This window comes from Arachis stenosperma, chromosome 4, assembly GCF_014773155.1.
Source record: "Arachis stenosperma cultivar V10309 chromosome 4, arast.V10309.gnm1.PFL2, whole genome shotgun sequence".
NCBI classification, from domain to species: Eukaryota; Viridiplantae; Streptophyta; class Magnoliopsida; order Fabales; family Fabaceae; genus Arachis; species Arachis stenosperma.
The window spans coordinates 141,231,902-141,255,251 of NC_080380.1; the positions used below are offsets into that span (position 1 = coordinate 141,231,902).

The 23,350-nt window shown below is 35.7% G+C and overlaps 2 protein-coding genes and 2 pseudogenes across 2 annotated transcripts; all 4 read right to left on the reverse strand.

Annotated features, from left to right (window-relative positions):
• Positions 1–1,170: 1,170 nt before the first annotated feature.
• Positions 1,171–1,518, reverse strand: LOC130975727 (sucrose transport protein SUC1-like). The gene has a single exon (XM_057900472.1). The coding sequence runs from the start codon at positions 1,516–1,518 to the stop codon at positions 1,171–1,173; it is 348 nt and encodes a 115-aa protein (XP_057756455.1).
• Positions 1,519–2,757: 1,239 nt separating this feature from the next.
• LOC130975728 (sucrose transport protein-like) lies at positions 2,758–3,756 on the reverse strand (annotated as a pseudogene).
• A 2,410-nt stretch (positions 3,757–6,166) lies between these two features.
• LOC130975729 (chromatin assembly factor 1 subunit FAS1-like) lies at positions 6,167–12,644 on the reverse strand (annotated as a pseudogene).
• A 3,178-nt stretch (positions 12,645–15,822) lies between these two features.
• On the reverse strand, positions 15,823–17,195 carry LOC130975730 (AP2-like ethylene-responsive transcription factor BBM2). The gene is made up of 5 exons (XM_057900473.1): positions 17,159–17,195; positions 16,954–17,042; positions 16,318–16,391; positions 16,170–16,217; positions 15,823–15,910 (listed from the first exon to the last, which is right to left on the reverse strand). The coding sequence occupies exons 1-5, from the start codon at positions 17,193–17,195 to the stop codon at positions 15,823–15,825; spliced, it is 336 nt and encodes a 111-aa protein (XP_057756456.1).
• Positions 17,196–23,350: the final 6,155 nt, after the last annotated feature.

Here is a 23,350-nt window from a genome sequence, read left to right on the forward strand (position 1 = left end):
ACATACCTTCTTCTTTGATAGCCATGAGTTCACCGACAGAATCAGGCTCCACACCGGCAGAGCCAATCTCAGTGTGGAAGCTGGTTTTGGTGGCCTCCATCGCTGTCGGGATCCACCTTGTCGACGCTATCAAGATAGCATGGCTAATACCAATCTAGGTGGAGTTCGGAATACCGGATAAATGAACCTCTTTTGTGTGGCTCGTCGACGCCGTTTCTAACTCTATTTTTCATCCCTTACTTAGCTATTGCAGCAACACCTATAAACTCGGGTGGTAGCAACGTCCTTTTATGTTTACGGGTGCCGTTGGCGCCGCCATAGCTTTTTTGACAATTGGATTCGCCAAGGACATTAGGTACTCCTTTGGAGACAACCTCTCCGAGTATACTCAGCATCGCGCCTTAATCATTTTTGGGATCGGATTATGGATGTTGGAGATTTCGATCAACATGAACGATGCCCACTGCAGAGACTTCCTTGATGATCTTGCCAGCAGAGACTAACCAAAGATCAGACTGGCATACCAGTTCTTTTCATTCTTCATTGCAGTCAGAAACGAACTGGTTACTTAGCCGCCTTATTTAGTAGATTCGATGTTATGTTGGCATTCACCGTGACAAAAGCATGTGATAGGTTCTGCGCAAATGTGAAAAGCATTTCATATTACTAAATTCTTCTTCTACCGTTATTGTCGGCGGTGGCTGTGTTCTGCGTCCAAAAAAAGACAGCATTACCTGAGGAGGAGTCAAGTGAGAGGGAAGAGGAAGATGACAGATGCACACTAGTTAAATGCTTCCGAGAAATATTTTGGACCATGAAGAAGCTGAATAAAACCCAACATGTTATTCAGCCTCTTCATGGTCGAAACATTTCTCGAAAGCATTTAACTAGTGCGCATATGTCATCTTTTTCTTTTCTCTCACTTGATTCCTCCTCAGCTAATTCTGGGTTATTCTGGAAGCAGAACACAGCCACGGCCGTCAATAACAGTAGAAGAAAGAGTGAAAAAATTGATATTCTTTTCATATTTGCACAGAACATATCACATGCTTTTGTCACGGTGAATGACAATATAACATCGAATCTACTAAATAAGGCGGCCAAGTAACTCGGTTCGTTTCCGACTGCCATGAAGAATGAGAAGAACTGGTATGGTAGTCTGATCTTTGGTTAGTCTCTGCTGGCAAGATCATCAAGGAATTCTCTACACCGGGCATCGATCATCTTGATCGAAATCTTCAACATCCATAATCCGATCCCAAAAATGATTAAGGCGCGATGCTCAGTATACTCGGAGAGGTTGTCTCCAAAGGCGTACCCAATGTCTTTGGCGAATCCAATTGTCAAAAAAGCTATGGTGGCGCCAACGGCACCCGCAAACATAAAAGGACAGTGCCGCCACCCGAATTTACAGGTGTTGCTGCAATAGCTAAGTAAAGGATGGAAAACAGAGCCAGAAACAGCGCCGACGAGCCACACCAAAGAGGTCCATTTATCCGGTATTTCGAACTCCAACATAGATTGGTATTAGCCATGCTATCTGGACAGCGTTGACAAGGTGGGTCCCGACAGCGATGGAAGCCACCAAAACTAGCTTCCACACTGAGATTGGCTCCGCCGGTGTGGAGCCTGATTCTGTCGGTGAACTCATGGCTATCAAAGAAGAGGGTATGTACCTGAGCACAAAGAAGAGAGTTTGGAGGGAGGTAGAAGGTATCGGGCACAAAGAGAAAGGTATTAGAAAGTGGGCACAAAGAGGAGAAGCTTTTGAGGGAGGTAGTCCTCGGCTGGACAAGAGGTGGGTTAAAATAAGAGTTTGTTTAACGAAAACTTTGGTTGATGAAAAAGGTGATGAAGATGATGATGATTTATTTTAATCCACCTCTTCCCCAACCGCGCATTTATTATCTTCCTCTTTCCGCTCGTGTGACACCTTAGGTAATAGCTGCTTATCCTTGACGTAGGACAAAGCCAAACACAAAGGAGGTTGGCATGGTCAATGTTCTTCATGTACATCTCTGATTGGATGGAGTGGGAGGTGTACGGTTAGAAGCCTAGGATTAATGTGCATACAGTGCGTGACACAGGCTACCAGTATGGAAATTGTGGTCTTACGATAAATTGGTTGGTTATGGGTGCTATGTCCTTGGTTGTGGGACCCATTACACGCGCGCTTGGTGGCAAAAAAACCTTTGAGGAGCTGAAAATTTTATCCTTCCTTGTGGCTTCGCTATCACGGTTTACATCAGCAAGCTAGTCAAGGACGAGCGTCTTGAGCGCCTTGTTGATCGTTAACCCTCCAACGCCCTTCGGATTGGGGTCTTGAGCTTCTTCTGCGTTCTCGGCATTCTCCATGCAGTAATTAATATATATTTTTATCGTATCAAATACAAATTGCATGCCATATTTGGATATATTCTTATCTTAAATGATTATTCATTTTGGCCTCAATAAAATTGACCATGTGAATTTCTTATTTGTAGGTTTTAGTCATGTTAACCTGTTAACTTGGCTAAATCCTAAAAATAAAAAATTTACATGGCCAATTTTATTGAGGCCAAAAAGAATAATCATTCAAGACAATAATATATCCTAATATGACATGCAATTTGTATTTGATACTATAAAAATATATTAATTACCGCAAGGAGAATGCCGAGAATGCCGAAGAAGCTCAAAACTCAACCCAGATGGTGTTGGAGGGGTAATGATCTTAGAAGCAGAGGTCCACATAGTGCTCCAGTCGCTCGTCCTAAGCTAGCTTGCTGATGTAAACCGTCGTAACCAAGCCACCAGCAAGAAAATTTTCAGCCCCCAAGGAATTTTTGTCCCACGAAGCGCACGTCCAATAGGTTCCACAGCCAAGGACATAGCACCCATAGCAAACCAATGTAGTATAAGACCACAATTTATATACCGGTAACCTGTGTCATACACTGTATCCACTTTAATCCTAGGCTTCCCACTGTACACCTCCCTCCCCATCCAATCATAAATGTACATAAAGATCATTGACCATGCCAACCAATTTATTGATGTAACCGTCATTAGCGACATCAACTTCTTCAACCTTTTCATCGCCCCTAACATTTTTCGGAAACATGTAACCACCGTCTATCTATCATCTTCCTCTTTCTGCTCACTTGACTTCTCAGGTAATACCTGCTTGATCTTGAGGCAGGAAAGAGCCACACCTGTCAAAGATACTAGAAGGAGCATCGAGAAGAATAAACCGCCTGTCAGGTTTGCGCAGATAGGGTCGGATGCTTTTGTAATCGTGAATGGGAACATTGTCGGGAATCTCTGAAGGAACGTGGCCAAGTAACCCAACACATTTCTCACTGCCATGAAAAATGCGAAGAGCGTATTTAGCAGTCAAATTTTTCGTTGGTCGCTGGCCACAAGGTCAACAAGGAAGGCTCAGCAGGGGACTTGGATCATGTTAATCGACGTCTCCAAACACCAGAACCTAATCATAAATAGGACTATGATGCGTGCCCGAAGTTCCATACAGGAGAGCGAGTCTCAAAAGGCGTAGCCGATATCTGCGGAGAAGCCAATCATCAAAAGATCTCTTATAAGGGCAACGGCACCGGCATGGATAAAAGGACAGTGTCGTCCGAGTTTACAAGTGCATCGGCTGCTGTAGTAACCGAGGATGGGCTCGAGAACCAAGTTGAAAACGGGGCCGCCGAGCCAGACGAATGAGATTCGTTTGACAGGTACTCCGACAATCTGGCAGATAGTTATTAGCATTGTTAGCTATATAGCCGAGGCTAAGTGTATTCCGGCGGCGATGGAGGCCACCATGACCAGATTTCAGACTAGGCTTGGCTGCCCCAGTGGTGACCCCTATTACAGCTGCAACGGTGCTGACTCCGACTCTAGCTGCGCCGGTCTCATGACTACGTAGTGTTACATTTGAGGGATGGAGAGAGTGTATGACAGAGAGCGCGTTCGAAGGATGCGGGGAGTGCATTCAAGGGATGGAGAGTGTTTGATGGAGAGAGACAGAGGTGTTCGAGGGATGGAGAGTGTGTTTGACGGGGAGAGACAGATGTGTTGGTGTTCTTCTTGTACAACACTGATTGGATGGGGAAGGAGGTATATAGTGGAAACCTAGGGATGCAGTGTATAACATCGACGTGTTGTATAAAGCTCAGGGAATTTTGATAAACCGGGTGTTTATAGGTGTTGTATCTTTGGGTGTGGAACCCATTGAGTGTGCACTTGGTGGCTCCAAGAACGTTTGGAAAATTTTCAATTTTATCTTTGATGTTGGCTTCTCATTTTCCATGGCAATGAGCACGCTTCCTACTACCATGAAGAATGAGAAGAACACATTTGCTAGTCTGGTTTTCGGTTCGTCACTGGCGGCAAAGTCCCCAAAGAATGAGATACTTGCTTGTCTTGGGTGCAGGACAGAGCCACACCCGTCACGAATAGTAAAAGAAGATGCAACCTTTCAGGTTTGGACGGAATTCATCGCACACTTTTGTCAGCCATTGCTATTTTCTAAATTTAACATATCCATTGACAAAATCAAACATCCAAATTTAATTGGCAACAAGAGCAAAATAGAGTAAGCATAGTCCAAGAATCTATTGACGTTGTCCCTAAACTCTTGGCTATGTCTTAGTAAACTCATCCAATTCTTGGGAAAACCTAACTGTTCATAGTGATATTACTATTAAACTAAGAATCTTGGTAGCAAAAATAATGTAATTTTTATGTTTGCTAACAATACCTTAAAAAAATATTAATAGATGAATGAATTCTATTAATAATTTAAAGGTAGGCAAATATTTCATCAAAAGAACAATATACTTAAAAAAAAGAGCAAAAGAATAACATAAACATATAAAAGCAAGTAAGTATAAGATAAAGATATCTTACAAAATCATGACGTAACAATTTGCTATATATGCAGAATTTGTACTTAGTGTTTGTAAAAGATCCGTAAATATTTTTTATCAATTTTCCTTCAAGAGAAAAAAAAAACAAACACCAATATTAACAATTAATAATAACTAACTATATTAAAACAAAACGGCAATAGTTAATGAGAGTAGTTTGTTTTAAGAGGACAACCAAGGAGAAATAATTAACATAAATTCTTTTAGAGCAGTTTGATTTTTCAGCCAAAAGACAAGAAAGAATAATCAACATAAATTCATAGAAAGCTTAATATCTAAAATAAAATAAAAAAGTAGTTTACTTAACATAAATAATTTACTTAACGTAGAATGTAAATAAAAAAAAGAGAGAGAGAGAATGACTCGCAAAGTATAATTTTGTAGATATACATCTACATTATCTACTATAAATGTAGACAGCTTAAATTAGTGGTAATAGTCAAATATAATTCCTTGATTAAGATTCAAAGTTATCAATAACGAACTAATTAACAATTTTGGTCTAATACAATGGTCCTAATCCTAAAATTATAGCTATGACAATGATTTTTGTCATTGACAAAATGAACTAAATTCTTCCATTGCTAATAATCATTGCACGTTAGAAATTAACAAGTTTCAGCATAATTATCATTTAGCAACAACGAGAATCTATGAAACGGAAATCAGAATTGCAACAAACAAGAAACGTAATTAAATCATTCAAAGATAGTGAGCTTTCTGTTATCATTTCCTGTTTGATTTTCAGAATTTTAGGAATGAAAAAGTGAAAATAGTTGTTTTTTGATTTCATCACCTATTTTCAATTTTTCTTCACAAAATTTTGAAAGTAGAACGCCAAAGATAAAAATAAGAAACAAAAACAAAAACCAAACTGGACATAATGTTGACTTCATCAAAACCGATAGAGTTGGGACTACGATTTCACACGACAAAGAAAGATTTTCTTATAAAAGGGAAGGACGGTCCTATCTAGTGACTTCTTAAATCGATATTTTATCTCCCGTAAAAGTAAATATTTAAAGAATATATTCTAAATTAATCTCTAATAAATTTTTAACATATTTTAGTTTTTAATAAACTTTCATTACTTATACAAATTTAAAAAATTATTTTTATTATATTATAAATTTTATTATAATATAATTAGATTCCTGCAAATATTATTATAAAATACATTAATTTTTTCTACAAAGAAATTATTTCGTCTCAAGAATCTTTAAACTAATAAAAATTTGTTGAGTATGCTTTAAAACTATCCATGTAATTAGAGACTTTGTTGGTTTCTATTGCGTGAAAAAAGAGAGCAATAAAATGATTCATTAAGATAAGATAAATGGATATGGGAGAATGAAAAGTATCGGTTTAATTTTTCGGTAGGGTTGGAAATGGTGTTCTCTGTTTCTTAAATCTTAAGATATTATTTTTTCAAAAAAAAAAATATTCATATTTGTGATGATCATTTTTCACCTGGATAGGAGGCTTGGGATCAAATGAAACAACCACTCCAGTAATTTCTGTGATCCTCTGAAAAAAGAAACATATAATTAAATAATACTAATTGTAACTGATTTTTGTTATATTAAACTAATTTAGTTATACTTGGTTAACAAAAAAATTTGAATATATAATATTATTTTACTTTTTTTTTAAGTTATTCAATGTATTTAATATTAATATTATTTATCTTTAATAAATATAGATGAATTAAAAAGACAATCATATTTACTTTACATATAATGACTTCTTTAATTCTTTCTTATATAATAGTATTTAAATATAGCATAATCATATCACTTTAAAAATATTTTTATAATATATTATTGAAATTTGTCTTTTACTATATTATTCAAAATAAGAAAAACAAAGAGAAATAAAAGAAAAAAAAAGCTGATGATAAATGTTAAATAGATCTCTATAATTAAAAATATTTTTTTCTCATTCTTTTTAAATTTTCTGTTTCTTTACTTTTGTTTATTTACTTATTTATAATATATTAAAGGTGAAACTAAATATTGTTATCTTGAAAAATTAAAACATAATATAAGTAAAAAATATTGCACATATATACATCTTAATAGTGAAGTTGACATATTTTTTTCATTCAATATTTCCTTTGTCCATCTTTAATTTATTAATATTAAGATCCTTTTTGTTTCGTTTACTTTTCTTAATTATCATAGGGAATGAAAAAAAATTAATAATAATACTTATTAAAATCTAAATTAAAAGATAATTATTCTAAATAGATTCTAAAAAATCACAACAAATAATTTCATATGTGCTCATTTATTTTTTTGATAAGAATTACCATTATTTTTGAAAATGTTAAACTAAATTTTATCATAAAACAAAATAAGAGAAAAGACTTAAAAACAAAAGAATATTAATTTAGCACAATTATGATTCTAAAATTTTTTATCCAATCCATTATAAGTAGCATAAGTAGTTATCTATCTTTAATTTACAAGTGTAAGCAATTAGTTAATCTAACTTAACGATAATAGAGTAAGATTAGAAAAAGTGTAAAAAAGATCATAATTCTGCAAGCTACATAATAAAGGATTATATAGATTATAATTTGATTTCACTTTTAGTATAATAGTATCACCATCAATATGAATTTACAATGCAATATTGTTGCAGAATAAGGTATGCTATTATAAGAATTGAAGAAATAGGAATAACCAAGTTTATAAATGTACTGTGTTATATATACCTTTCATAGAAATTACATTGCACTCAATGTGATTTCTTAGAGTAATCAAAGCTTCTCTATTCTTATTCTTCAGATTAACCATTCATTTTTAGAAAATTAAACCATCAATCATGTATTAAATTTCTGGAGTCAAAGATATTAGTCTATAATTTCCATGTAAAATAGTATTACTGACAAAAAAACATAATTAACAATAGATTTCATTCAATTTAAGACTAAGGGATATCAACTTCCAATCATAATAGCAATTATACCACATAAGTATTCTAATATCATAGTTGGGAGTGTACTCACTCATGACGTTTCTTTGACTTCTGCTTCGCTTGACCACCCTTCGCTACTTTTCCATCACCAGATAATGCAGCATCCTCTACTCCTGCTCATTAGAAGAATATGCTCAAATTGCTATCAAAAGACCATGGTCTAGCATCTTTCACAAAATTAAAAAGCATATTCATCTCTTCTTTTCATTTACTTGAGTAGGATTGTGAAAATAAAATCTCTAAAAACCATATAGCTTAACTATAAACTTCCCACTTTTCAATATTTTAACATCTATCACTTATTGACTCATCTCCCATCCTGAGCATGACCCCAAAAGTGAAAGAAGTTTGGAGACAAAATGGCAGAGATAAACAAGCACATCTAATCCTGTTCATATATTGTATCACAAGAATATTTAAAACCGGAAAGAAAATGGTGGTCAAGAATGACTCACTAAATGCTTGATACCTATCCTTTTCACAAAAGAAAGAAATCATGGAGGGGTACACGGAAGTCTCACCCTTAGTCCCTTTTGATGGTTCGTAATATAACCCAGCTGCAGTCCAGTACCTAATAAAATTCTTCTTCACTCGCCTCATAAATTCTTCTTTTGATGGAGCAGAAATGCCATTAGGTAATGACATCATTGGACTAGATGTTGTACGAACTCTGCTGCTGTTCTTGATTACTGCCAGAATGTGATTTCAGGGATGATATTGGTGAAATTTCACCGGGTCTCACACTTCCATCCGCAGGTGGCAAGCATCTTTTGAAGAAAAATGCAGCAATGCTTCTCTTTTCTGCATGTTCATATATACATTTAATTTAGATGAAGGAAAACTAAATCAAAATTTGGGTAAATGAGTGGGAAAATCAAAATTGCATACCAGGGTTAACAGGCAAGCCAAGCTTAAGTAAAACTTCCTTCTTCACCTGGATTAAAGTTAGAACATGATTTTAACTTTTAAGATACAAACATGAGATCAACCATAAAGTAAAATGTATCACACCAATAGACTCAATACAGCACTGTATGAAAGGAAAGGAATCATTTGAGCCAGCAATTAGTAGATTGTGGAATCTTCAAGCTCACATACCTGCCAGCGGTTATCAACATAGTCTGATACTTCTCGCACTTTATTCTTTAGTAGGGACTTTGAGACAGATGGGAATTTCTGTTGCAAAGACCCTAACACTTTATTTATGCTCTGGGAACAATTCTGAATAGTAGTAACCTGCAAGATGATAAAATATGCATACTGCAGCATAATATCAAGCTAAAAATTCATCACAGAAAAATAAAGGGCAGTTTTGCAAAAGCAATCCTTAAGAGATATAAGTTAGTAATGAAACCCGTGCAGCTTACAATTATTGGTAGGTCTGAGTCCAGTATAGGAGCCATATCAAACAAAGGAGTAGCACCACCTTTATCATTAGGGAGACAGGTTTCGTGGTCCTCATCTTGCACTTTCTCTATAGACATTTCTATATATGAGCCACCAGGTATTACACACATACTCAAGGCCTGCAAGAACGTTTGCTCCTGTTTAGGAGTTCCACTTAGACTTCGATCCAATAACAGACCCTGGTTATGAGTCAAATTTGCTATAATCAACGGTTGATTTTTTCGAAGAGCATGCTCTGTCAAACTGTTTAAATATTTCTGATGTCGAAGTAATGCATAAAACTCCTCGTTTTCACTGTCATCCTTACTGCTTGGCGTGCTATCAACCCCCTCAGTTTCAATGTCAATTTCCATTCCTTCCGCTTGTGCACCCTACATATGAATAAACAGAGTTAATGACGCTCAGGCATATAGGAACATACCAAAGGTCCAAATTGGAATCACTGAATTCGAAACATAACAAATGCAAATTCAGTACAACAATAGCACAGCCTCTACCTCATCTTCTGAGAGATATCCGTCAGGTACAAAAAACCCATCTTCACTTTCTTCATCAGATTTGGGACAGTCCTCTAGAGATTCATCTTCATCTTTGTCACAATCTGAAAGACTTTCACCAGGTTCCTCCTGGAAAATTATGCACGTTAGCAGGTGGAATCCATTTGATATTTCATCAACTTAAATACAAAAATTCAATGCACCTCTTCCCATTCCTCATCGCTGGTGACATCATAATCCAGGATTGGGTCCTTTCTTAAAGGATGGCGTGGTCCAACAGCATTACTACAAATACATATTTCAACAAATAAGCAAATTCAAGAATTTAATCAACAAATGAGGGTTTAATAGTGATGACCAGTAAAGGGCTTTAAGTACACATAGCACTAACCCCAAAATCTACTCGAGCATAATCTAACCTTTTTGTGGGCCAAATACCATAAAAGGCAGGTCTATGAGCTTTATCAAACTGCAATAATTGTTTTGCCCGAGAGTACTTCTTAGCCTCAGGAGGTGAACTATCTACATTCATCGGGGATGATCCAATATCAGAACTGCATTCTCCAGGTCTGTCTTCAAGTCCTTCCATGCCCAACTCATCATAATTAGCATCAGATTTAGAACTCGTCAGCTTAAGTTCCTTAAAAAATCTCAGTCCTGGGTTTTTGACGTAAGCCCCATCTTTGTTTTCTGTTTGACCTAATTAATTGACCTAAATTGCGCCATGTTGAAAAGTGTAACCTGCAAAGTCAGATTTTTTTCCTCCTGAGAACTACAAACAACTTGGTTAAAGACTAAACCCAAAGGAAAAGAAGAGAAAAAACTTACTTGCGAATATTCTCAAGCACAATTTCACTACTTATTGCAAAAGTACTATCCATTGAAAGAGTAGCTGATTTAGTCACACTTTCACTCTTATTACTAGATAAATCAGGTGCAATTTCTTTGGGTGGGACATCATCATTCTGAAATGCTTACTAAACAATCATCATTCTGAAATGCTTTCTGCTTCAGTTCAGTGTCGCTTCTTCTCTTTACTTCTTCTCTTTACTCTGTTTCTTCATCTTCGTCTTCTTCATCAATCATCATCATCTTCATCACCTTCTTTTTCTTCTTCTTCAACCAAAGCTTTATTTAAACAAATTTTTATTTTAACCCACCTCTTGCCTAGCCGAGGACTACCTCCTTCCTTTGTGCCAATTTTCTAATCCCTTCCTCTTTGTGCCCGATATTTTCTACTTCCCTCAAAACTCTTTCTTTGTGCCCAGTTACATACCTTCTTCTTTAAGAGTCATGATTTCACCGAAAAAATCAGGCTCCACACTAGCGGAACCGATCTTAGTGTGGAAGCTGATTTTGGTGGCCTTCGTTGTCGAGATACACCTTATCAACGCTGTCCAGATAACATGGTTAATACCAATCTATGTGGAGTTCGAAATACCGGATATGGACCTTTTCGGTGCGGCTCGGTGCCGTTTCTAGTTCTGTTTTCCATCACTTACTTAGTTATACAGCAACACCTAAAAATTTAGGTGGCGGCACCGTCCTTTTATGTTTGCGGGTGCTAACGCCATCATAACTTTTTTTATAATTGAATTCGCCAAACACATTGGGTACGCCTTTGGAGATAACCTCTCTGAGTATACTCAACATCGCGCCTTAATCATTTTTTGGATTGGATTATGGATGTTAGAGATTTCGATCAACATGATCGATGCCCGCTGCAGAGACTTCCTTGATGATCTTGCCAGCAGAGACCAACCAAAAATCAAACTGGCATACCAGTTTTCTCATTCTTCATGGCAGTCGAAAAGGAACTGATTACTTGGCCGCCTTATTTAGTAAATTTGATATTATGTTGGCATTTGCCATGACGAAAGCATGTGATAGGTTCTGCACATAGGTTCTGCACAAATGTAAAAAGCATACCAATTTTCTTAATCCTTCTTCTACCGTGACGGCTGTGGCTGTGTTCTGCGTCCAAAACAAACCAGCATTAGCTAAGGAGGAGTCAAGTGAGATAAAAGAGAAAGATGACAAATGTGCACTATTTAAATGCATTCGAGAAATATTTCGGACCATGAAGAGGCTGAATAAACCCATGTTATGCCTGATAGCGGCTGAGTTATTCAACTAGGTGGCATTGTACGGCTGAAGTATTCGGTGCAAAGCATAGAGAGCTTAACTCTAGTGCAAGACCATTATATAACCCAGGCTACCAGTATGGAACTCAGCGTCTTATGCTAACTTGGGTGGTTACGGGTGTTATGTCCTTAGTTGTAGAGCTCATTGGGCGAGCGCTTGGTGGCGCTAAGAACCTTTGAGCAACTGGAAATTTTATAATTGCCAGTGTCCAAAGGATCTTCGCGCCAAGCACTCGCTCAATGAGTTGTACAGCCAAGGACATAACACGCACAACCACCCAAGTTGGTATAAGAAGATGAGTTCCATACCGATAGCCTGTGTTATATAATAGCCTTCCACTAGGGTTAAGCTCTCTATGCTTTGCATCGAATACCTCAGTCTCCATCCAATAAAAAATGTACCATAAGAACTCGTACAATGTCACCCAATTGAATAACTCAGTTGCCATCAGACATAACTTGAGTTTATTCAGCCTCTTCATGGTCCGAAACATTTCTCGAAAGTATTTAACTAATGCGCATCTGTTATCTTCCTCATTTCTCTCACTTGACTTCTCTTCCGGTAATGCTGGCTTGTTTTGGACGCAGAACATAGCCACAACCGCCAATAACGATAGAAGAAGAATTGAGAAAATTAATATGATTTTCACTTTTGCGCAGAACCTATTACATGCTTTTGTCACGGTGAATGCCAACATAACTCGAATCTACTAGATAAGGCGGCCAAGTAACCCAGTTCGTTTTACTGCCATGAAAATGAGAAGAACTGTCAGTCTGATCTTTGGTTGGTCTCTATTGGCAAAATCATCCAGAAGTCTCTGCAGCGGACATCGATCATGTTGATCGAAATCTCCAGGATCCATAATCTGATCCCAAAATGGTTAAGGCGCGATGCTGAGCATACTCGAAGAGGTTCTCTCAAAGGCGTACCCAATGTCTTTGGCGAATCCAATTATCAAAAAGCTATGGTAGCGCCAACAGCAACCTTAAACATAAAAGAACCGTGCCGCCACTCGAATTTATAGGTATTGATGTAATAACTAATGGATCGAAAACAAAATTAGAAATAACTCCGACGAACCACACCAAAGAGTCAATTAATTTGGTATTCCGAACTAAAACATATATGGTATTAGTCATGCTATCTGGACAGCGTCGACAAGGTGGATTCTAACGGCATAGAAGCCAAAACCAACTTCCACACTGAAATTGGCTCTGTCGGTGTAGAGCCCAATTCTGTCGGTGAACTCATGGCTATCAAGAAGAATATATGTAACTGGACACAAAGAGAGCTTAGAGAGAGGTAGAAGGTATCGAGCTCAAAGAAAAGATATTAAAAAGTGGGTACAAAGAGAAAGCTTTGGAAGGAGGTAGTCTTCCGTTAGGAAAGAGGTGGGTTAAAATAAGAGTTTGTTTAATTAAAGTCTAGGTCGAAGAAGAAGAATAGGTGATGAAGATGATAATGATGATTGATGAAGACGAAGATGAAGAAACAGAATAAAGAGAAGAAACAACGCTAAACTGAAGCAGAGAGCGTAAGGAAGGCGTTGCCAAATTAGAAAATCAAGTTGCCAGCGCCTTCATGTTTTGATCTCCACCTTCCTTGTTTTGAATTAAAGAAGGCGATGTTAACTTGGAGAGTCAAGATGCCAACGCCTTTGTTATTTAAAAGGGAAGGAGTTGCTAACTTAGAAACCTAGTTTGAAAAATAGAAGGCCTTGCTAACTTAGAGAATCAAGTTGCCAACGCCTTTGTTATTTAGAATGGGAAGGAGTTGCCAGCTTGAAACTTCATAGCTGAAATGAAAGTGGTGATGCTGCAATGAGGAAGGCGTTGCTAAGTTGGAAACCAAAGTTAGCAACTCCTTTGTAGTCAGGCTGAAGTTGGCAACGCCTTTGATGGCCTTCACTTTGCTCCAGGGCGCTCTGCTTCACGTATCGTAAACCAAAGAACTTGCATCAAAGTTTTGCCATTCCATACAACAAATTCAAGACATTCATTCATTCAAATTCATTCATAAGTTTCTTGAATTACTTGCATGAAATTGACCAAAGTTCACCTAACTCTTGGTACTTTAATGTATGAAGATAAAACTCATCAAAATGCTTGTTTATTTCAAAGAAAATGAATGAAATTAAGCTAAAACTAACTAACCAACTAGCTAATCTAGCTAATATGCAAATGCATGAGGGGTATGGAGACATGAACAATTAGGATACAGACATAGAAGATTGACAAACTTAGGATGCTCCATACATATTATATGCTTTCAACTTTCAAGTTGTGTAAATGTCATGCTGGTTAAAATTACAAATTTACAACTTTTCGTTATTGGTATAGCAGGTTTATTTTAATCCACAACTTAGGAGCTGTGCTAATAATCTATTTTAGAACATTTTTCTGTTCTATTCTTTATGAAGGATATTTATTTATTTGATTTGATATACTTTTTTGGGTGTTCTCAGGAATAAAGCAACAATGTGAGGAGAAAAGGTATGTAATGTATTAATCCTGATTTGTCTTTGATTGGGATACATGGCTATGACTTATTTGTTTAGTTTTATGATTTTGCAGCGATGTTTATAAGTATATGGTAACCAAATATAAGGAAGAGGTAGGTCTAAAGGTGGGAAAGGGGAAACTTTTACATTGCAGCAGTGCAGAATGCTCGTGATGAATATGACCAGGAGGCTACACTATTTGTTTTCCGATTGAAATCACTAAAGGACAGTTCCGCAGTCTTTTAACACAGGCAGCACGTCACCACGCCGCTCAGGTTTTTCTGATTCCCGCTGTTTGTTCTTAGAGTACGCATTTCCAACTTTATAATTCTGATGATTATCATTACTTCCTGATATGCCTCAACAGTTGTGTTTCTTCGAGAAAGCAGTCAAGTCCCTTGAGACAGTAGAACCACATGTAAATCAGTAACTGAACGGCAGCACATTGATTATCGACTCAATGGTCTTGAAGAGGAGAATGGGTATGAAGAATATGGAGATTATGATGAAGACAATGAAAATGGTGAGAATGATGATGGAGATTGAGTTTTGACTATGGACAAAATGAACAAGACAAGATGTTTCCACATCACAAAACTCAACGGAGTTTCGTAATTCTGTTTTTCTATGTTCGTCAAACATAGAGATGGATGCCTATTGAAGATTGGGAAGCTATTTCCACAATCAGACACAAACACAAATGTTGTCTTAAGCAATGAAAGTTCACATCCTTATTTGCTAGATTGATGGATTGAGTAAGAACCTGTAGATGAAACTTCCCTTGGTCAATGCACTAAATTATGAAAGTGCTATGGAAATACTCTTATGATGAACTTTTGATTATGAATATGTTGGAATTTTTGTTTCTAATTTCAAGTCTATAAGGAATAAGCTTAAATTATTTCGAAATTGCTATAATAAACATTGTACTCACTGTGTATGTATCCTTCCAGTTGGACCAGGTGGAGCCTACACTAATTTTTATTCAGAAAATACTAAATTTTTGTTTTTAGAATTTTCATTCTTTACAAAATTTATAATTTAAAATAAACATAAAAAAATATTAATATTTACTAAAAATATTAACTACCTAATAGTATTTAAAATATTAGTCACAAGTTATTTTAACCATCAATTGTTGCTTTCATTGATTGTATATAGGTGTATCTAATGAGTCATGATATTTTAGGAGGTTATATATTCAACGCAATTGAAGTGAGACACATAGAATTAGTAATTATGCATGGATCTTTTTCTTGTTTAGTTATTTGGACGTTTCTTTACCCATAATTAAAAATATGGTTGGCATGTGCTAGTGAATATACATGCATAGAATAGAAAATAGAAGTGGAATAGAATAGCTAGATGCCTAGATTCACTTACTAAAAGTTCCTAGATAGAGATCTTTGTTGCCTGCAACTCTTCCAATCCGAGCTTGCCATCTACCATGTTGATGATGCCTACATTCATATTTTAAATATAATAATGAACTCTCTAATAACACTGATATTTGGATAAAACAACCCTTAACACAGTTTGGGACAAAAAACAACCCTTAACACAGTTTGGGACAGACAAAAAAATAACATTAGTCTTATATTTTAATATTTCACATATCAATTAAGTTTACTACATTAACAAATTTTAATTATACCAGTTATTAATAATTACACTATACATTATTGCATAGATATATTTGAGATTCTAATAATCAAATGTACTGTTACTCCGCGATAAATGAATGCACCACGAGAAAATCCACTACTCTTCCTACAGTACAAAATATTATTTATATATAATTCATTATTTATATTTTTGAATAAAATTAATCAATAACAATAAAGGTATATACAATTACGAATACACATACCTTCTCAATGACGCAACATACTCTTGCCTTGTCATGTGCTTCATTTCTTCCAACTCTTTTTCATATTGACTAATCTAAAGTCATTATCAAAATTATATTCCAATAGAATAAATAATTATTATATATATTTTGAATTAATTTTATATGTACTATTATACAAATAAAATATAAAAATATATATAGCATTTAACCGTATATTGCTACATTAACAAAAATGTTGTACTTCTATATATTTACCATCTTAGCAAATATTTGATAATTAAATAAATAGTGTAAAATGAATATTCGTTTTCCTTAATTGCCAATTAACGCACATCAATTATATATACTGTAACATAGTTAGCTTGATAAGACAAATAATCTAAATTAGTTTCTTCTATGAGCAAACAAAACCCAATAAAAGAGGAAACTTTTTTCAATATTGCACATTGACACAAACATAGAAAGTGCCCTCTATCTAGTAGTGGATAATAGCTTATATGTTCACAACATTGTTGCATGTTAATCCCAATGCCAATAATGTTTGTTGCCTATAGAGCTTTATTCAACACAAACCCTTAATTGAGGGTAATACTATACAAGGCAGTTAAGAAGAGAATTAACATAAAAAAGTGTGCAAATGAAAATTAAAATTACCGGAAAATTTGTTGTTGTTGTGGTTCCCCAGTATTTTAGGGCTGCTAAATCATAGGCTAGAGCTGCTTTTTCTTCTTTGTCATAACCTCCTGCAAATAAGCATCAACAAATTAAAATTTAACTCAAACAGAAAACATGGCATAATTCATTAAAAACAAAAAACAAAAAAAAACGGGGCTTTAATTTTATTTCATTTTTTTTTTACTCACAAACCATGAATGTTGATGAAAATCATACACCATCGGAGTGAAGAGGGTAATTTGCAAAGATGAAGAACACACAAGTTAATATAATACTAGCATTTGGCCCGTGCAATTGCACGAAATATCTAACTATTTCTTTTCATTAAAATTTATATTTCTTATAGAATTTATACAAACAAAATTTTGTAGTGAAAATACAAATTAAATATGGATGATGTCAAATTATGTCAAAATAAGCCTAAATTATTATATATAATAGTAACACGACTATTACAAAATATTACAACATTTATAATCATCCATGACAAAATAAATTTTTGCATATTCCAAATTAAAGAAGTGTTTTCTAATACTATTAAAAAAAAAATAAAACAACAAAGAACATGATAATCTCAACCAGTTAATTTTGTTAATTCTAGTGATTTCAATGAGTTGTCTTTTTTTAAACAATTTTAATACATATGTCTTTTCTTAACACAATACACCTTAATACATGCTTTCCTGTTTAAACTTTTGGAAAAGTTTTCAAGTATATATCGGTACACTGGTACTTCAGTAAACTTTAACCGCTCATCTTAATTATATATTTCCCATATCGTTTTGCAATATCCTTACTTTTGACTGGCTAATCAGAAGGATGAAATCTAATGTTAATATCATCAACACATGAAGAAAGTTTTGTATTAATGTCATCAAAATGATAAAAATTTCTAAAACTAATAATAATCATCATCATATAAAAAAAAAAAATAACACTAGCAATGAAAGTTAAAATGATAAAATGTCTAATGAAAAAATAAAAAAGGAAATTTAATCCAAAAAAAAGGTACTTTTCGCCTCTAGAGGGACTTTTAAAAACTATATGAGTCTTAATAGGTACTTTTGAATTTGGATAATTCTTTGTTTGGATTGCTTTCAGATCGACAACTCCATAAATACAACACTGTAATTAAACTAAGGAAAACTGAATCTATTTATAAATAAATCCAAGTGGATAGAATGTTAGTAGTGTATGATAGCAGATTAGCTTTAATTGTAGACAGAACCAAACCACCCTCTCCAATTTTATTGTCTAGACTGAAATAGTCAAGAGGCAAGTTTTAGCTCTTTGTAGGAATAGAGTCCCACATTTGATTTCTTGAGTTCTATTCAAAAATATATTCAGTTTAAATCTCTACCTGTATTTTTGCTCCTTGGAATGTAAATGAATGTCATAATTCATGACTACAACCATATCCAATTGAATGTTAATCAATTAAAATAAATTCAACTTTGTATTAGCTACTTTAACATGCAACTGAGTTATCTTCACCAATGTTTGGATCTCGTTTTGGTGCAGAAGTTTGCCTTCCCACCAATATAAAAGGGAACACGTCATGACTGAATGGAATACCCAATTTACTAGTTTGAATTATAGAACGTCATCAAATTCTTTAAACAATATAAAATGGGACATGTAAAAAATAAGGCTAAAATTTCTACTCAGCAGAGCTGAATATAAACATTTAATGGTTCAAACATTCTCAGCAAAACTCCAGTGAAATTGAAAGAAAGTACCAATATAAAAAGTTAAAACAGAAACAAATCTACTATTTTGTTACTTAGGCTGAGTTAACTGATTTGACTAACTTGTATATAAGGAAGCTGTCTCAAAAGCTAAATGGCTAAAGGATCAGCTTCAAATTGTTCAATATAAAAAACTGCATAACAATTCAAGCACGTATGAAAATGCATTCATCTAAACCCTATAACACACTGAAATACCTTCTATGCCACAGAACTCTACATCGTGCACAACTATATCAAATAGTCTTCTGGGTAGGGAAGCCTCATTGTACCCATCACAAAAGAAATGACAAGAATCCCTCTCAAATTGCAAATTGTACCAAACTTTCGTTTTCAGCAAATTGTACCAACAACATAATAAATCCAATGAATCAGCAATAGTAGAAGGGAGGACCAGAGGCCAAAGACTTACATAGCCATAGAGTCATAGAAAATAGAACAGAGCAAAAATAAATTAATAAATAATCAAGAAATAAAGAAAAGAAAGTAACCCCACAAACAAAAATAACCAGAGATGCCAAAAATGTCAACCACTAAGACAAAAATGTTATAAAAAAATGCCATTTTACTTTTTCTTTCCCTTAGCATAATATGTTAGTGTTTTCATATAAGTGATATATCAGAATGAGTCTCACTTTATCATCAAAGGCTTAATTTTATTTTATAATACTTAAGACACAAAAGATTTTGCAATAATTTAGTATATTATCTTAAAAACGTTTTTTTTGTTCACCCTCTCATTAATGACAATCACAGAGAAGCAAAAATACATTCAGATAAATAAAAAGTGGTAATCAGACTTTATAATTAGAAGTAGCTAAAAGTAGCCATATCTTGAAGAATAAATGCAAATGATCAATTCTAGACCTGAACCAAAGCTGCTTCTAATCACATGCAGTCATGCAATATGCATAATGCTTTAATAAAAAAAAATAATGTTGATACTAACTCTTTTTTCATCCAAGAGCAATGCTACACAGTACACATGCACAAGTTTTTGGAATATTAATCAAATTTAATCAAATTCAATTTTGTATTAGCTATTTTAACATGTAGCCAAGTTACCTTCATCAATATCTGGATTTTGTTTTAGTGTAAAAGCAAAGGGCATATAAAAAAGTAAAAATTGAGAAAAATTATACAATATTAGCACTTTCTACTAAGCAAGTAAATCAGATGAATTCAAAGGATTATATATTATTTGAATAAGTAAACAGACTCTTACCTTTACAATAACAATAACTATCACTCTGATGACAATAAGGAGCAATAGCATCATAATACACTTGTCAGTAGCAATCTATTGCCAAGAATAGCATAACAAACAAAAGGGTTAGTCAATGAATGATTCATACTATTGTAGGTGGAGAAAAAAGGGTTGAATTTCAGAAATTGACCTGCCACCAAGTTGCTTAGCCAATTTAGAGGCTCTCTTCATTGAGAAATGAATAGAATCCAACTCCTGAATGACTTTGCTCATTTGTTCTGTCTATTAAGGAGATATTACAGTGTTTAGTAGGTACGGAAAGCTCTGCATACAAGCCTTATGGCTTGTATGCTTTACAAGTTTATTAAACAATAAATTTAAAATACGCGCTCCTCCTGGTACGTTGATTACACGCGCTATATAATATGCCGCGTATATATAACTTCCAAATTTAAAATATTTGTTTCCTTCTTCATTTTCGTTATTTTGAGATTTCGTTGTGCTTCTTCTCGCGCGTTTTCCTCATTCTTCTCCATCGATCTTTTCCTCTCTTTTCTCACTGGTATGTTCTTCGTTTACGTTCTCTTTTTCTTTTTCTGCATCTCGAGCTTCGTTTTTCTCTCTTGATTTGTTGTTTTTCTGAAATCAAAGTTCGAGCTCGTTTTGAAGATAATGGATCCTTCAAGCTCAGATTCTGCGTTGAATCCAGGCGATGTGGATTATGAATTTGAATCTAACGAAGTTCCTGAGGTTTGATTTACAGTAATTTGTATAGCATTGTGTAGTTTAAAAATTGCTGAACATTGTTTAATTACCTGGAATTTATAGCAGATGAATTTGAATCTAACGAAGTTCCTGAGGTTTGATTTACAGTAATTTGTATAGCATTGTGTAGTTTAAAAAATTGCTGAACATTGTTTAATTACCTGGAATTTATAGCAGACGCTCGGGTGTAGATCAATTTCTTCTTTGGGTGTATTTTAGCTATAAGTGTGGGTGTATGTACACTTTACTGGTTTTTGTTATTTTTAATTGAGTTGTTGTTGTTCAGGTGTATTATATCAGACATGATGTGTGTGTTTTTAGTTTTTGACATGGTGTATTCTGCAGTCTGTGTATTGAGAGTTATGGCTTTAAAGGTCATTCTGTAGTTGAGTTGTTTCGGTTCGGGTGTATCATATTAGCCATGATTGGGTGTATTTTGTATCATACTTATGGTGTATTCACAGTTCTGACACGGTTTATTGTGCAGCCTCTCTCTGTTGTTGATGACGAGCTTGTTCCGAAGGTCGGAATGACCTTTACGACCCTTGAAGATGCCGGAAAATTTTACAGGAACTACGCCAAGGCTGCAGGTTTCTCTACAAGAGTTCGGTGCACAAATAGGAAGGGAAACGAGATTAAGAATCAACTGATTACATGTAGCAGAGAGGGAAAATGGAAATCTAAAATATCTCCAACCGAGAAGACCAATCCGACAGCCGGTCTAAACTGTCCTGCAAGAATTTATATACACATTGAAGGATGTCGGTGCTTGGATCATTTCAAAGGTTGTGCTGGATCATTCACACCCCTGCTGTCCAAGCAAAGCAGAGATGCTCAAACAGCACAGGGAACTAAGCATGTCCATTCGTCGTACGATAGAGAATAACGACGAGGCCGGTATCAGACCAAGCAAAACCTACCAATCATTTGTTGCAGCTGCCGGGGTCACGCGAGTTAAATTTCATCGAAAAGGACGTGAGGAATTACATTACCAGGGAAGTGCGAATGTTTCCGAACAAGAAGATGCAAAGGAATTCGGGAAATTTGTTAAGGATGAAAGAGAAGAATCCGAATTTCTATTTCGAGCTCAAACTCGAGGAGGATCAATCGATTAAGCTGGCCTTTTGGGCCGACGCAAGAAGCAGAGCCGCCTGTGAGTATTCGGAGACGTCATTTCATTCGACACCACCTACAATACAAACAGGTAACAAACTGTCCCTTTTTATGATGCTAAATTAATTTATTTTTACTAATCCGCAGAGGTGTATATTGGCCGTGTCATTGGGTGTTATAAGCATTGTTGGGGTGTACCTAATGATTTTGCATTCTGGACCATGGCACTTCGTTTCAGGTATAATTTGGTCTGTGGTTCTTTGTCGGGTGAATCACCACGGCCAGTCAACACTTCTCGGATGCTCTTTGATGAAGAACGAGAAATTGAATCATTCAAATGGTTATTTCAATGCTGGCTTCGTTGCATGGGAGGAAACGCTCCGAAAGGGTTTCTCACCGATCATGCGCATCAATGAAAAGGGCTCTAGAGGCCTGTATGCCAACAACAGTTCACCGCTGGTGTATTTGGCACATCATGAAGAAGATTCCAAGCAAATTAAACGGTACAAGGCACACGCCGATGTCGAACAACAAATGAGCCATGTTGTTTTGGAACTCTCACAGCAAAGACTCATTCGATAGGAATTGGAACGATTTTCTGGTGAATTTTGGTCTTGCGGACAACAAGTGGCTCTCAGGTAATGTGTTTTTAAATTCTGCAGCAGAGGTGTAAATTGTACTGTCTCTCGGGTGTATTTTACAGTGTGTGTTTGGGTGTATTATGCATATCTGTACGAAGACCGTCACATATGGGTTCCTATCTATCTGGACCACCACTTCTGGGCAGGGATGAGAAGCACACAAAGGAGCGAGAGCATGCATTCATTTTTTAACAAGTACATCACCCGTAACAGCTCGCTCATTCAGTTCGTCAAACAGTACGATAATTGCCTCGGAAGCAGGGAGCAAGCAGAGAGAGAATCAGATGCTGCAGATTTTCATACGGTCATACCATGGGCAACCAAATCCCCATCGAAACTCAGTTTCAAGATGCGTACACCCAAGCAAAGTTTAGGGAAGTCCAAGCCCAATTCAGAGGAAAGGCGAATTGCATCACCAGATTAAAGAATTCTGCTCTAGGCTATTCAGTATACGAAGTTGGAGAACAAGTTTCCAGCTCAATATTGGACAAGTTCGCGTTACCTACGACTCAGTTTGCGAGGTAAAATGCCAATGTTTATTATTCGAGTCGAGAGGGATACTGTGCCGTCACGCACTAAGCGTGTTAAGCTTCGAACAAGTAAGCCAAGTGTCCCCTAGGTACATACTGGAACGATGGAGCAAGAAGGTAAAGGCAACACACACCATTAAGAGCAGCCACGACGAGCCACTAATTGAGCCAAGAAGCAAGAGGTTCGACCAACTTGTTTTTCCGTTCGCAAAATATTTGCGAATTTGCCTCCGAATCAGAGGAGCTGACTGCAATTCTGCACCGTGCGTACGACAACGTCATGGCTGAGATGGAAGCAGTAAAAGCCAAAAGGAAGGGGACATCTTCTTTATCCCACGAAGACGCCAACTTGGAATCCGTTAACGAGCTTCA